General features: G+C 47.1%; 2 protein-coding genes across 2 annotated transcripts; both read left to right on the forward strand.

Annotated features, from left to right (window-relative positions):
* Positions 1 to 259: 259 nt before the first annotated feature.
* Positions 260 to 3,198, forward strand: rpl15 (ribosomal protein L15). The gene is made up of 4 exons (XM_068704590.1): positions 260 to 327; positions 1,193 to 1,374; positions 1,475 to 1,611; positions 2,848 to 3,198. The coding sequence occupies exons 2-4, from the start codon at positions 1,203 to 1,205 to the stop codon at positions 3,151 to 3,153; spliced, it is 615 nt and encodes a 204-aa protein (XP_068560691.1). The 5' UTR covers positions 260 to 327; positions 1,193 to 1,202; the 3' UTR covers positions 3,154 to 3,198.
* Positions 3,199 to 6,569: 3,371 nt separating this feature from the next.
* On the forward strand, positions 6,570 to 13,096 carry nr1d2b (nuclear receptor subfamily 1, group D, member 2b). The gene is made up of 8 exons (XM_068704582.1): positions 6,570 to 7,044; positions 9,088 to 9,345; positions 9,493 to 9,581; positions 10,160 to 10,304; positions 10,398 to 11,119; positions 11,211 to 11,396; positions 11,498 to 11,708; positions 11,801 to 13,096. Exons 1-8 carry the CDS (start codon positions 7,026 to 7,028, stop codon positions 11,995 to 11,997), a joined length of 1,827 nt encoding a protein of 608 aa, XP_068560683.1. The 5' UTR covers positions 6,570 to 7,025; the 3' UTR covers positions 11,998 to 13,096.
* The last annotated feature ends 46 nt before the right edge of the window (positions 13,097 to 13,142 follow it).

Below are 13,142 nucleotides of genomic sequence, written 5' to 3' on the forward strand. Positions count from 1 at the left end.
ATGAATAAATAGATGAATAGATAAATAAATAAAATAAATAAAAATAATAAATAAATAAATAAATAATAATTTCCGAGAGTTTGGGTCAATATATACAAACAAATGTGTCTTTACTTTGTAATTGAACACTAAAAGAAAATAGGGCGCGTGTTTCTTAATCTCAAAATCACCCCAAAAGTATGTTTCAAAAGTGTAGGAAAAATAAAACAAAAATAAAAATTAAAGAATACATTTCCCATGAGCGACAGCGGCGGAACTGCGTCACCGTCGTTTTCATAAGGCATGCTGGGTAATTTGGCTCTCTCTTTCCGGCTGGTACGCCATCATGTAAGCGAGTTTTTCTATGCTTTTTACTTAACGTAATCCATTAAAATCATCACGAATATACGTTCATCTGTTGTTTTATCTTAGGCCATTGTGTAGCGACTTAACAACCATATTATACGCTTTGAGTATTTCTCACCAACATTGTTAAAAACACTGATTGTGACCCGGTTTCTATGGCTCAGAGATGCAGTCGGATCTTGTAGCCATTGACTCCACCGGCCGCATTAGGAAGCTAATGTGTTGTTACTTCGCTGTCTTGCCGTTTGTGTTAAGTTACAAAAGTATTTGCGGTTCAACCCTTATTGTAAACTGCGTATATAATTCATCATTACGGGGTTAACGCTAATGCTAACAATTAGGTGTAGCGGGAGTAGGAAGCTACGCGGCCAGCGTTAGCATGCTAACGTTAGCTTCATTTCTAACCAGCATGGGCATCTGTGCTCCTATAACTTATACATTTCCACTGTATGCCTCAACGTGATAAACGTCTGGCTCGCCGTACCATACGGCCGTTTGTTTATTAAAGACAGTTCAGAGGTTACTGAGGTTACTTGTTTGGAATCAATTAATAAAAATGCTTTAAGCTCAATACATATTCAGAGTCTCAGGGAGTCTTGAACCATGCGCTGTTATGACTTTAGAGTCGCAGGTTTCAAATTGACTGATCCAAAATACACACTTTTTATATTTGAGTAAAGCAGCAGCTGGTGAAAGTTGCTCACCTTTACAGTATCATGTGTTGGATTAAATAGCAGGTGCTGGTTGCTTTGCATCTATTATGAATCCTGTGTTTTTGAATGTTAAAAATCAACAAGTTATGAATTGATAAATGTTTAATATTGTTGTTTTTTTTGTTTTGTTTTAGATAAGTCAACATGGGTGCATATAGGTATATGCAGGAGTTATGGCGCAAGAAGCAGTCCGATGTGATGCGCTTCCTGCTCCGCGTCCGCTGCTGGCAGTACCGTCAGCTGTCCAACCTCCACCGTGCCCCTCGGCCCACCAGACCCGACAAGGCCCGTAGACTGGGCTACAAGGCCAAGCAGGGTGAGCGCCGAGCCCCCCCCCCCAGTCGGGTTTTTTTTTCAGTCCGTCTCCACCTTTTTGCTCAGCCTCTCTAATCGCGTCTTCGTTTCGTCCCAAACAGGTTACGTTGTGTATCGCGTCCGCGTGCGCCGTGGAGGCCGCAAACGCCCCGTGCCCAAGGGTGCTACCTACGGCAAGCCCGTGCACCATGGCGTCAACCAGATCAAGTTCGCCCGCAGCTTGCAGTCCACCGCTGAGGTACGTTTATCTCTATATTAATTATGTTGTGGATTTCAGGCCAGAATAGCATTTTTTGCTGGTTTCAGTGTGTACTGGGTCTCAAATGGATACCATTTAGATTGCAAATATTAAAACGATGACGATCAGGGAATCTGACAATACAGAGGGTAGCGTCACTTTAAAACCTGCACAAGTGGACTCTTGTTTTCCATGATGGATGACATTTCTACAAGTGTCTTGGACGTCGTCGTCAATTTCTATTGATGCCGATTACAACAGACTCTAATGGTGAGCGTCCGCCTGTATAACCAGTCAGACATTTACTCGCGTGTTCTTCCTGCGCACTGGTCGGCTCATGTTGAAGCATCTGCTCCTCTGATGGTCAGAACTGTTTAGTGCAGACCATGCACCCATGCCTGGTTTTTGTATACAGCAGGAAGTGTAGCATGCATATTTAAATATAAATGGAATATTTTTGAATAATCTCAATGTGTGGTGAGTATAACCAAAAGCCTCACCGCCACAAGTCGTTTCATTTTCAAAATGTTGGTGAGTACCAGGAGTTGAGAAATGCACTTGTTGCTGAACTAAGCTTTCATTTCTTTAAGGCCACTGGCTGATCTACTCCCAACTTATGGAGCCAACGTTGAAACCACAGTCCACACTCTGAGGATCAGTAATAAAGAGCGTCTCAGTGATTTTGATTGGTCACATGTAGGTGCTTCAGTGTCGCGGTATCGTGCCGTCTGGCTCACTGAAAGGAACTACTGGTTGGAAATGAAGTGATGTTGGGAAAATGGGAGGACTGTCTCATATGTGCGTTGTTAATTAACACTGCAGCGTAGCTAATGCATAGCAATGACCCTACAGTGTGTTCAACATGAGGTAAAGGGACAATTTAGTTCACACGAGCGGCAAGACACGACTGATGGAAGTTTTATATTTGTCCGAATGAAAGTTAAAGCTGCTGGTGGCATATTCACTGAATATTAAGTTGGAGTTGAAGGTATTGCCGTCATCAGTTTGTATAGTTTCCATTTTTCTGCGGTGTGACCAGGCAGGTGGTAAATATGAGCATGTTGTCTCCACTGAGCCGAGTGTTGAAGATCACATCTCTTGCAGCCACTGGGAGCCGCCAGCGCACAACATTTCCTTTGCAGCTTCACCACGGCGTCATATCACCGTGTTAGATTGTGTCGGAGCCGTTCAGTCAGTATATATCTATATCTATATCGTCTTTTATTTGTTTCCCAGGAGCGTGCTGGGCGTCACTGCGGAGGCCTGAGAGTGCTGAGCTCCTACTGGGTGGGCGAGGACTCCACCTACAAGTTCTTCGAGGTGGTTCTGATCGACACCTTCCACAAGGCCATCAGACGCAACCCGGACACCCAATGGATCACGAAGGCCGTGCACAAGCACAGGGAGATGCGTGGCCTGACGTCCGCGGGGAAGAAGAGCCGCGGCCTGGGCAAGGGCCACAAGTTCCACCTGACCATCGGAGGCTCCCGCCGCGCCGCCTGGAAGAGACGCAACACCCTGCAGCTGCACCGCTATCGCTAGAGCTCGCCTGTACATTTAAACAAATAAACCTTTTTACGGTGACAATCCTGTCCACTTCATTCACTACTCCATCTGCACAAAACACGAAAGCCTCGCCTCGCAAGTGAGAAGTCCTCCTTATGCATCTAACATCTGCATCAGAGGATTGTATTAAATTCAAAGGTAACATCTGTCCTGTGGTGGACCTATCAGTCCAGTCTAAAGATTTAAGACTTAAGTCTGTGTTGCTAAAGCTGCCATAAGCTCTGTAAACGTGACGATAAGGTTGTTAGTTTCTGTATTCCTACTGTAAACAAATCACACAAAGTCCAAAACCAACAACGAGACCAAACTTATATTCTGCATATAAGCTTTGAACAGAATAGAACTATAGGCCGATATGCTGATATGTTAAGCCTTTTGTAATCAACGTTTTATTAGTCGGCCTGACTAATGTAATCACTTATTAAATTATGTAACACATTTGGGCCAATATGTGGACACATAAAAGTGTGTATTTCATGCTGTGGTCCTTGTGAAATTCAGCTTCATAAATATTTTCCATTGTAAAGCAAAAGCTCTAAAAACTTGTAAACAGCTTTGATTTTATTCATATTTAATAGTGCATATATTCTAGCAGGTTATATAATTATATGAACATAAATCAACCAGTGGTGTGCCAGAGGGAGACAGAGAGGGAGACAGAGAGACAGAGAGTTAGACAGAGCGAGAGAGAGAGACAGTTAGACAGAGACTGAGGGAGACAGAGAGAAAGAGACAGACAGAGAGAGAGCGAGACAGAGGGAGAGAGAGAGAGGGAGTTAGACAGAGAGAGAGTTAGAGAGACAGACAGACAGACAGAGTGAGACAGAGAGACAGACAGAGGGAGAGAGAGACAGAGAGAGAGGCAGAGAGAGAGAGCGAGAGAGACAGACAGAGACAGAGAGATAGACAGAGAGAGAGTTAGAGAGAGGCAGAGAGACAGACAGACAAGAGACTGAGGGAGACAGAGAGAGACAGACAGACAGAGAGAGACAGAGAGGGAGACAAAGGGAGACAGAGAGAGAGACAGCACAGTGATCACAATAGATACAAAATACTGTGACCTGGTTGAACCGCTGCTATACGCAAAACAGCATTCCTGTTCCTCGAGTTGGGCCTGTATCAATAAACACTTCAGTCATTATGACCATCACCTGAAGTCAAACAAGGCTATAGCCTCATTCAGCTTTATTTTTTTTCACCAGCATCATTAACGCTCTTCTGTTCACACTCAGATGTGTTGCTTCACCACGTCTGCTAAAAATGGCACTTTATCATGTTTTATTTTGATACATCGGGCTCTTGGAGTCTGTGCAGCATTTGTACATTTTGTGCCAGCAGGTCAGGATTCGCAGGAAACCTGCAGGATTCTGCCACTGAACAATAGCCTTCTGACATTAAGCCTCAGAACCTGATCCACCAGTGTGTGTGGTGTGCATCTTATTTACACAGGATCCACCCACTGCCAAATGCTGTTGTTTCTGTGCCAAGTCACCTCGCGTGCGGGTGAAGCATTTATGGCTGCGGTGCTCGGCTGGTGGACGTTAAAAGCTTTACTTTAGGGGCAGTTAAAGGGGAACAATTGATGTCCATTAGGGTTTTAAAGGGATGCATTGTTTTGCTGAGTCGGGCTTTAATGGAGGCTTTAATGATCATGTATGGGGCGACCGCGTGATGCTTCAAACCCTTCCAACGATGTGATTCAAAAATCAAGTATTTTAAAGCGGCACTGCTGAATATTTTTGATATCACAAAAGGATCAAATGACTTTGTTTAATGTGAAAGATATTGCTGCAGTTACCCTCAGCTATATGAAGCATTTTAGCCTCTTTTAGCCCTTTTTTTAGCCTCTTTTAGTGATTTTAGCCTCTTTTAGCCCTTTTACTAGTCTCTTTTAGCCTCATTTAGCCCTTTTTGTAGTCTCTTTACGCGATTTTAGCCTCTTTTAGCCCTTTTTGTAGTCTCTTTACGCGATTTTAGCCTCTTTTAGCCCTTTTTGTAGTCTCTTTACGCGATTTTAGCCTCTTTTAGCCCTTTCAATAGTCTCTTTTAGCCTCATTTAGCCCTTTTTTTAGTCTCTTATGGCGATTTTAGCTTCATTTAGCCCTTTTAAGTCTCCTTTAGCCTCTTTTAGCCTCATTTAGCCCTTTTATTAGTCTCTTTTAGCCTCATTTAGCCCTTTTATTAGTCTCTTTTAGCCTCTTTTAACCTCATTTAGCCCTTTTATTAGTCTCTTTTAGCCTCATTTAGCCCTTTTATTAGTCTCTTTTAGCCTCTTTTAGCCCTTTTAATAGTCTCTTTTAGCGATTTAAGCCTCTTTAAGCGATTTTTTTAGCCTCTTTTAGCGATTTTAGCCTCTATTAGCCCGTTTTGTTTTTTGTTTTCCAGCCCAAACGTCTGCTCTATGGAAGCCCGTTTCCGTCATAAATCTCTATTCTGAGATAGAAAACATGGAATTGTGACCGACAGAGAAACAGTTTGAATATTTCTGCAGTTATTGGACGGCGAAGGTGTTGATCTGAGGTCAAGACACAGACTGAGAAGGCAGCGTTTACCACGGCTGTGGTCCAAACCATGTCTGCCACATTGAAATGGCTACGACAGGCTAAAGCCATTTGGAATTGCAATCAGTGGGATGCATTGATGGGTTTTGCAGAAAGATGATATGGCTTGAAGCTTACAAAACAAACAATGACCCAAAGATTCATTGCTGGTTACTTCATGGATGCTGTGATCCATGCTGGCTGATGCCCCGCCAGACTCAGACTTGATTTAGGAACAGAAAGTGGACTCATGTTCTGAAATGCAGCCGGGAACCTGGAACCAAGCTGAGACAGACAGTGGAACCTTTGGTCCAAGCTCTGGAAACCAGCGGATTGAGCGATGGTGGCTGATCTTCCAGTTTTGGATGGACCTATTTGACAAACTGAGAAGACGATGGCTACTGCTCAGACAAAGTCCTTGATCCAGTTGTGCTTTCTTCAAACAATACAGCTAACTGACACACACACACACACACACACAGGTGATTGCCCAATAATATTTTTAAGAGCCACTTACGAGTGTAAGACAGTCGTATAAAGTTTTTGCATTATAAAAAAAAATATTTTAGCAGTAATTATATGACGCAAATGAGAGAAAACGTTTACTTGTGATTATAAACATCTGTCAAATATTTCATCATCTTTTGTTTACCTCCTTTAATAAAACGTGGCAGTCATAGTTCTACTTATTTGTCTTTTTATGTCTTACTTCGCTCACCGTGGCGGGTGAAAGTATGTCAGTGGGTTACATTGACACCAAGTGAGGGAGGATGGGGGGGGGGGGGGGGTGTGTCTGTGTAAAGGAAGGGGAGGAGCCCGATGAACTAGGTCACGTGGTTGCACACTCGACTCGAAACCCGTCGCTGCAAACAAACCCCAGTCTGTCACACCGCCGAGTTCCGCCTGCACCGCGGCTTTTCTCCTCAACCACCGCTGAATGGAACACGGCGCATTTCTAGATACACCTCGATTACACCGAGAACAGTCGAGCAGCGTCTCTCTCTCTTTTTTTTGGTAGAATAAAGCGACTTCCGGCGTCGAGGAACGAAAGAGAAAAAACTGCCCCCTTTTTTTTAATGCGAGATTTATTGCAATCATATCGGCTTTAGTTGCTTTTCTTGTCCCGGGACACTCGCGGGGTCGCGTTTCAGGCGTCGTCATATAACTCTAAATGTTGTAGCGTCACAGCGACTTTTCAGTTGCTGAACACAAAAACAGAAACACGGCTTCAGCACTGAGGTAGCATCGGAGGAGGAAAGCCCCCCCCCCCCACCCCCACCCCCCACAATAAAAACAGCCTCAGAGGATATGGAGTCCACTAAAGCTGGTGAGTGTGCTTTAATTAAACCTCCGTTTAAGTGATGCTTGCAGCTTGTTGCAGTGGGCTTTAATTTAAGCTCGTTACTTCCTTTTAATCTTGAGTGAAAGTGGCGTCATGTGTTATATTTTAAACAATAATAGTCTTTAATATGTTAAAGGTTGTGTTAATATTAAACCAGGTTAGGGGTGCCAGCGGGCTTTTGTTATTACCCGAGCACCCACACACACACACACACACACACACACACACACACACACACACACACACACACACACACACACACACACACACACACACAGAGAGGGCTCCAGCGGCACTGCAGTCGTCCTCTCCTCTCACATGGACCCATCCGTCTAGTCCATGTGCACCTGTGTTTACGCTCCACGTGCGTCGCCGCTCATTGGCCGAGCGGGCGCCGTGACGCGGCCGTTGTATAATTCCGCCCTCGTCAAAAGATGGCGTGGGGTCTCGCCGCGGATACACGTGAGCCGTCTTCTGAGGCGGCTCGCGGCGGTGACCCAGTTTTTTTTTTTTTCCCGGGGAAAAGATGTGCTCGGTCCACGTGGGGGCGTGTTGGAAAAAAAGAAAAGAAGCGTCGATGGTTATGGTGCATTCAGGGCCCATGGGAAACATTCTTTTTTTTTTTGTAAATTATGTCGTTTTAAAGGAGCTTTGGGCTGAAACGTATTTCTAGAAATGACATCCAACATAGTTAGTCTTATGGCTTATGGCTGTGATGTTAACACTGTTTATTCAGTTAATTTAAAAAGAAGTAATGTAAATAGTTAGTGTTACATTCCGTTTTAAGAACACAAAATTAATGCATTTCTGTTCAGGACGCTTCATGACTACTGCTTACAAAATCAAGTGATGGGACACAACTAAACCTGAGTGTTTCCCATTGACTTGTACTCGTTGAAATGTTAACATTTCCCACGGGACCTGAATGCAACCTTTTTCCTTTTTTTTCTTTTTTTTTTTTACAGTTTCCTCATATTTGGATAGAATAAATCAAACCAAAACGATACATTTTGGCGAGTTAATCCTCAATGCAAAATTGATAATGTGTCATTTTAATTGTGCGGCGTAGTACTACGTAATGATATACTTTAATAACATGTTCACTGTTTGAGGAATTGAGCCTTGTTAATATCACTGTTTGATGTGATTCACGGTGTTTTGATCAAAGGCTTTATTCTGAATAACATGTCTGGAGGTTAAGCTTTCCTGTTTAGTCTGGCTTAGCATCAGAAGGTTATTAAAAAATGCTCCATATTATGTAACACACAGACACATCGTGATAACTACTAATCTGTCTCGCTTTCTGCAAAAACATGCCAGTACTGAATTCATTTATGCTCAATTCATGTGATTTGGCACCAGGTCATTTGTGATGGATCAGTGTGTGTGTGTGTGTGTGTGTGTGTGTGTGTGTGTGTGTGTGTGTGTGTGTGTGTGTGTGTGTGTGGCTGCAGGGAGGTGCCAGACTACCTCTCACACACCTCTGGTGCAGCTGACATTATGTAATGGCTGTTACCTAATCACTGAGAATTGGGGGGGGGGGGGTCAGGGGATCAGGGCAGCTTATGTTGAGGCGACGGCGGTCTGCTCGTTAGGAATCTGGTCCTTGGTAACGTTGAGCTCGATGCTCATTCCACAGTAAAAACGGGCCCTGGAGCCGGTTACAGTACATGTCATTCTGAGGGAAAGGAAGCGGCTGAAACGGTCGGCTTGAGCAGACAGAGAGAAAGAAACTTCAATATTCATTATTAGGGAATTTGGTGCTAAAAACAGTCCAAAAAAACCCCACACATTTTGATTCAGTTGCATCTTATTACCATAGTAGAAAATAAAGAAAGTGGAATTAAACAAATTATGTTCTTCTTCTCAATTAATTGCATGGAAAAAAAAAGTTTAAACGTTAATCAAACGGGAAGAAACATCACATTTGTTGGGGACTATTTTCTGCACAAATCTCAGACGTGTCGCTGCAGTCCCCTTTTTTTTTTTATTTCTTCCTCACGGCTCATTCTCTCTGTCGGTCACCAGGAGGCGTAATAGCCTACATCAGCTCGTCCAGCTCCGGCCCCGAGTCGTGCCACAGCGACTCCTCCAACGGCAGCTACCGGTCGTCCTCGCCGCCCCACGGCTCCTCGGCCAACCGCCACCCGCCGAGTCAGCAGGCTGACCCCGCCCCCGCCCTCGCACGCGGCGGTGGCGGTGGCGGCGGTGGCGGTGGCGGCCAAATCCTTCCAGTGACCCAGAAAGGCGGACGCGCCACCTCCACCGCAAAGTGCGGCATCACAAGTAAGACGGCCACCGTGTTCAGGATTTTTTTTAAATACTTGCATTGCACTTTGCTTGGTTAGTCGAGGCGCTGAACGCATGCAGAATCACTAGTCTGTTCCTCTGTCAGATTAACTATAAAGAACAAAATGTTTCCGTATTAATCAGAAATCAACGGCCTGGTGCTGCTGTGTAAGGTTTGCGGCGACGTGGCCTCTGGTTTCCACTACGGCGTCCACGCCTGCGAGGGCTGCAAGGTGAGGGCGGTTCCCTCCCAACAATCCCCGACACACACACACACACACACACACACACACACACACACACACACACACACACCCACAGAGAAGTTGCCGTGACTTTTGGTGCTGCATCTGAAGTGGGTCAACGCAGCAGGCGTAGCCATCTGCGCAGCTCCACCCAGAGACTCGGTGAAACTAGTTCACTCTCCCCATGTTGATGTCAGCCGCCCCTCATCCATCACGTTGCTGCGTGGCCTAGTTAACCGCGGGGAGCGGCGCACAGTGACAAAACACACACCGCAGTACGCCTTAGGAGGAGGAGGAACACACACACACACACACACACACACACACACACACACACACACACACACACACACACACACACACATACATTTCAGAGTGACGCGTTGGTTAGCCGATATCATGCAGCTTCAATGGGATTCTTAACGGCGAGGAATGCAGATGATATGAGTGTTATTGGACACGTGTGCTCAAACTGTCAATGTGATCGTGACGCGTCAGCAGTTTCTCTCTCCCGTGACTCGTGTCGTCACAATGTGCCGCTTTTGTGTCTGTGAACGCACACGCAGGGCTTCTTCAGGAGGAGCATCCAGCAGAACATCCAGTACAAGAAGTGCCTTAAGAACGAGAGCTGCCCCATCATGCGGATCAACCGCAACCGCTGCCAGCAGTGCCGCTTCAAGAAGTGCCTGCTGGTTGGGATGTCCAGAGACTGTGAGTATCTTGACTAGTAGAAGCTGTAACCGTAGAACAATAGCACTTAGAGGTGAGTCCGTCTGAAATGATGATTCTCTCCTCGCCGCTCAGCTGTGCGCTTCGGCCGGATCCCCAAGCGTGAGAAGCAGCGCATGCTGCTGGAGATGCAGAGCGCCATGAACAACATGATGAACAACAGCCAGCTGCACAGCCAGCTGCACAGCAGCCAGACGCTACCTATCGGCACACCTCTGCCGGCCAGTGCCACGGAACCTACCTCAGAGGACGCCCGCCCCGCCCCCTCCACCTCTTCTTCCTCCTCCTCCGCCGCGCCGCGCTCCAGCCAATCGGAGTCCGACCCCGAGCCCGCCACGGCCATGGACACCGGCTCCAGCTCGGCCTCGCCCGGCGCTTCAGACAGCGGCGAGGAGGAGGTGATCGGCTCAGTGACCAGGGCCCACCAGGAGACCTTCATGTACAACCAGGAGCAGAGCAGCCTGGCGGCGGAGGCCACGCCTCCTCCTGGCCCCCCGACGAGCGGCTCGGCCAAAAACGCCACCAGCCTCCTCCGTGCGGAGGAGCGTCAGGACGCCTGGAACCGCTGCAACAACATGGTCACGGTGGCGGCACAGGACCCCGCCGCCAGCCTGGGCCCCCAGGGTCAGGAGGACAACGCCGCCAACCACTGTCCCTTCAGGCTGTCCAGGAGCGCCGCCGCCGCCAGCCACTGTCCGGCCTACGCGCACGGAGCTTTCGGCGCTCCGTCCTCAGAGGGCCACGCCAACGCAGCCTACAGCGGGCCCCTGTGGAGAGGAGGCAACAGAATGCATCTGGTAAGATACAAGTTCGCTCAGCGCAGGGATCTGAGAGATTGTTGGAAATCGGGGCGCAGCCTCCTAAAAATGACCGTGACTCTGCCCTCAGGTTTGTCCGATGAACACCTCTCCGTATGTGGACCCTGAGAAGTCCGGCCACGAGGTGTGGGAGGAGTTCTCCCACAGCTTCACCCCCGCCGTCAAGGAGGTGGTGGAGTTCGCCAAGAAGATCCCGGGCTTCAGAGACCTGTCCCAGCACGACCAGGTCAGCCTGCTGAAGGCGGGCACCTTCGAGGTAAGCCGCGGATAGTTTAGCGTTCGTTAAAAAAAAACGTTGTCGCGGCGGTCGGTTAACGGTTGTGCCCAGACCGACGGAGCTGCGTTCGTGTGCCGCAGGTGTTGGTTGTTCGCTTCGCTTCTCTCTTCGACGCGAAGGACCGCACCGTCACCTTTCTGGGGGGGAAGAAGTACGGCGTGGACACTCTGAGGGCCATGGGGGCCGGGGACCTCCTCAACTCCATGTTTGACTTCAGTGAGAAGCTCATCAACCTGGGCCTCAGCGAAGAGGAGATGAGCCTCTTCACCGCCGTGGTTCTGGTTTCCGCAGGTGGGTTTTGATTTGAAAGACAAATTACCGTATCGTTGATCTTTTAATCCCTCCTCGCAGCATAACGCCGTCACTGTACCCGTTCTCCGCAGATCGCTCGGGCATCGAGAACGTGAACTCGGTGGAGGCGCTGCAGGAGACGCTGATCCGCGCCCTGCGAAGCCTCATCACCAAGAACCACCCCAACGAGTCGGCCATCTTCACCAAGCTGCTGCTCAAGCTGCCCGACCTGCGCTCGCTCAACAACATGCACTCCGAGGAGCTGCTGGCCTTCAAGGTCCATTCCTGAAGTTTCTCTCCTCTAGTACTTTGGACGCCCCGACGTGGAACTGTTACGACCTGCGACCCGGACCCGGGTCTGCCTCACCTCACCTCACCCCCCACCACCCAACCACACCCTCACCTCCACCCTTCTCCCGTGAGACTCGCAGTTCCGTTCTTTTTCGGGCAACAAATAGAACTAAAAGTCTAAAGCTGACATTTTGAAGAGGGGGAAGACGACCATAACGTGTTATTGTACTGTACTGTAGGGCGTAAATGCCTGCGTGGTGGTAATGCATACATACGGACACACCGATCGATGTACGTGTTTCTCGTGTTTTGTGTGTAGCGTTCTGCGTGTTTGCAAACCGTGCAAACATTAGAAGCACTTTTTCTGTATAGTGTAGGTGTGTAGTTTTTTTTTTTTGCATTCATAGTGCAATATGTGACTGCTTCTTTTCAGTTTAGGCTGTGTAGTGATGAGTCAAGAATCGTGTGTGTGTGTGTGTGTGTGCGTGCGTGCGTGCGTGTGTGTGTGTGTATACAGGATTCGGGAGGCGTTGTCTCGCGGTCGATGATGTGCCGCGTCTTTTGTTCGTTTCTAAATTATTTTTGGCATTGAGACAAATCAAATGTGTCCGTGTCCCTCTTGTGTCAGCGGAGGTCGAGACACGCTGAACCAACGGAGACTGTGAGAAGACGAAGACGTGTGTTTCTGAGGTCCAGCCCCTCCGACGTGTGTTTCTGAGGTCCAGCCCCTCCGGCGTGTGCTTGAATACACCCTTTTTTTCCTGTTGTACAAAAAACTGTACAGGCTTAAGCTGAGTGTGGTTAAATACTGGAATAGGTAGTGCTATTCCACATTAAAAAAAATACGATTGTAATGTCACTGATTGTAATTTAAAAGAAATAAGCTTGAGTCGCTGATGTTCGGATGTTTTTGCGACGCCATCTTTTTGTTCGGGCCTTTTTAATATCCAGAGCTTCTGTCGTTGTGTTGACATTGCTGACGTGTGGTTCTGTGAAGGGATTGCAGTATGCATAGATTTCTATATAAATATACATACTATCATACATACATAGCTGTATAGATGAATATATCTATATAAATAAATTTTATAAATGCACTTTATGTTGTGAAGTGGTTATTGAATGTGTCTTATTAGGTTAAGC

This window comes from Cebidichthys violaceus, unplaced genomic scaffold (genome assembly GCF_023349555.1).
Source record: "Cebidichthys violaceus isolate CVI_PGR_0920_01 unplaced genomic scaffold, fCebVio1.0.p SCAF_96, whole genome shotgun sequence".
Lineage (NCBI taxonomy): Eukaryota > Metazoa > Chordata > Actinopteri > Perciformes > Stichaeidae > Cebidichthys > Cebidichthys violaceus.

Excerpts from the sequence above, each read along its gene's own strand:
- rpl15 (XM_068704590.1), top strand. The coding sequence starts at position 1,203 with ATGGGTGCATATAGGTATATGCAGGAGTTATGGCGCAAGAAGCAGTCC. Across the intron at positions 1,375-1,474 it reads GGGCTACAAGGCCAAGCAGG|GTTACGTTGTGTATCGCGTC; the intron begins GTGAGCGCCGAG and ends CGTCCCAAACAG. Across the intron at positions 1,612-2,847 it reads GCTTGCAGTCCACCGCTGAG|GAGCGTGCTGGGCGTCACTG; the intron begins GTACGTTTATCT and ends TTTGTTTCCCAG.
- nr1d2b (XM_068704582.1), top strand. Across the intron at positions 9,582-10,159 it reads ACGCCTGCGAGGGCTGCAAG|GGCTTCTTCAGGAGGAGCAT; the intron begins GTGAGGGCGGTT and ends ACGCACACGCAG. Across the intron at positions 11,709-11,800 it reads CGTGGTTCTGGTTTCCGCAG|ATCGCTCGGGCATCGAGAAC; the intron begins GTGGGTTTTGAT and ends CGTTCTCCGCAG.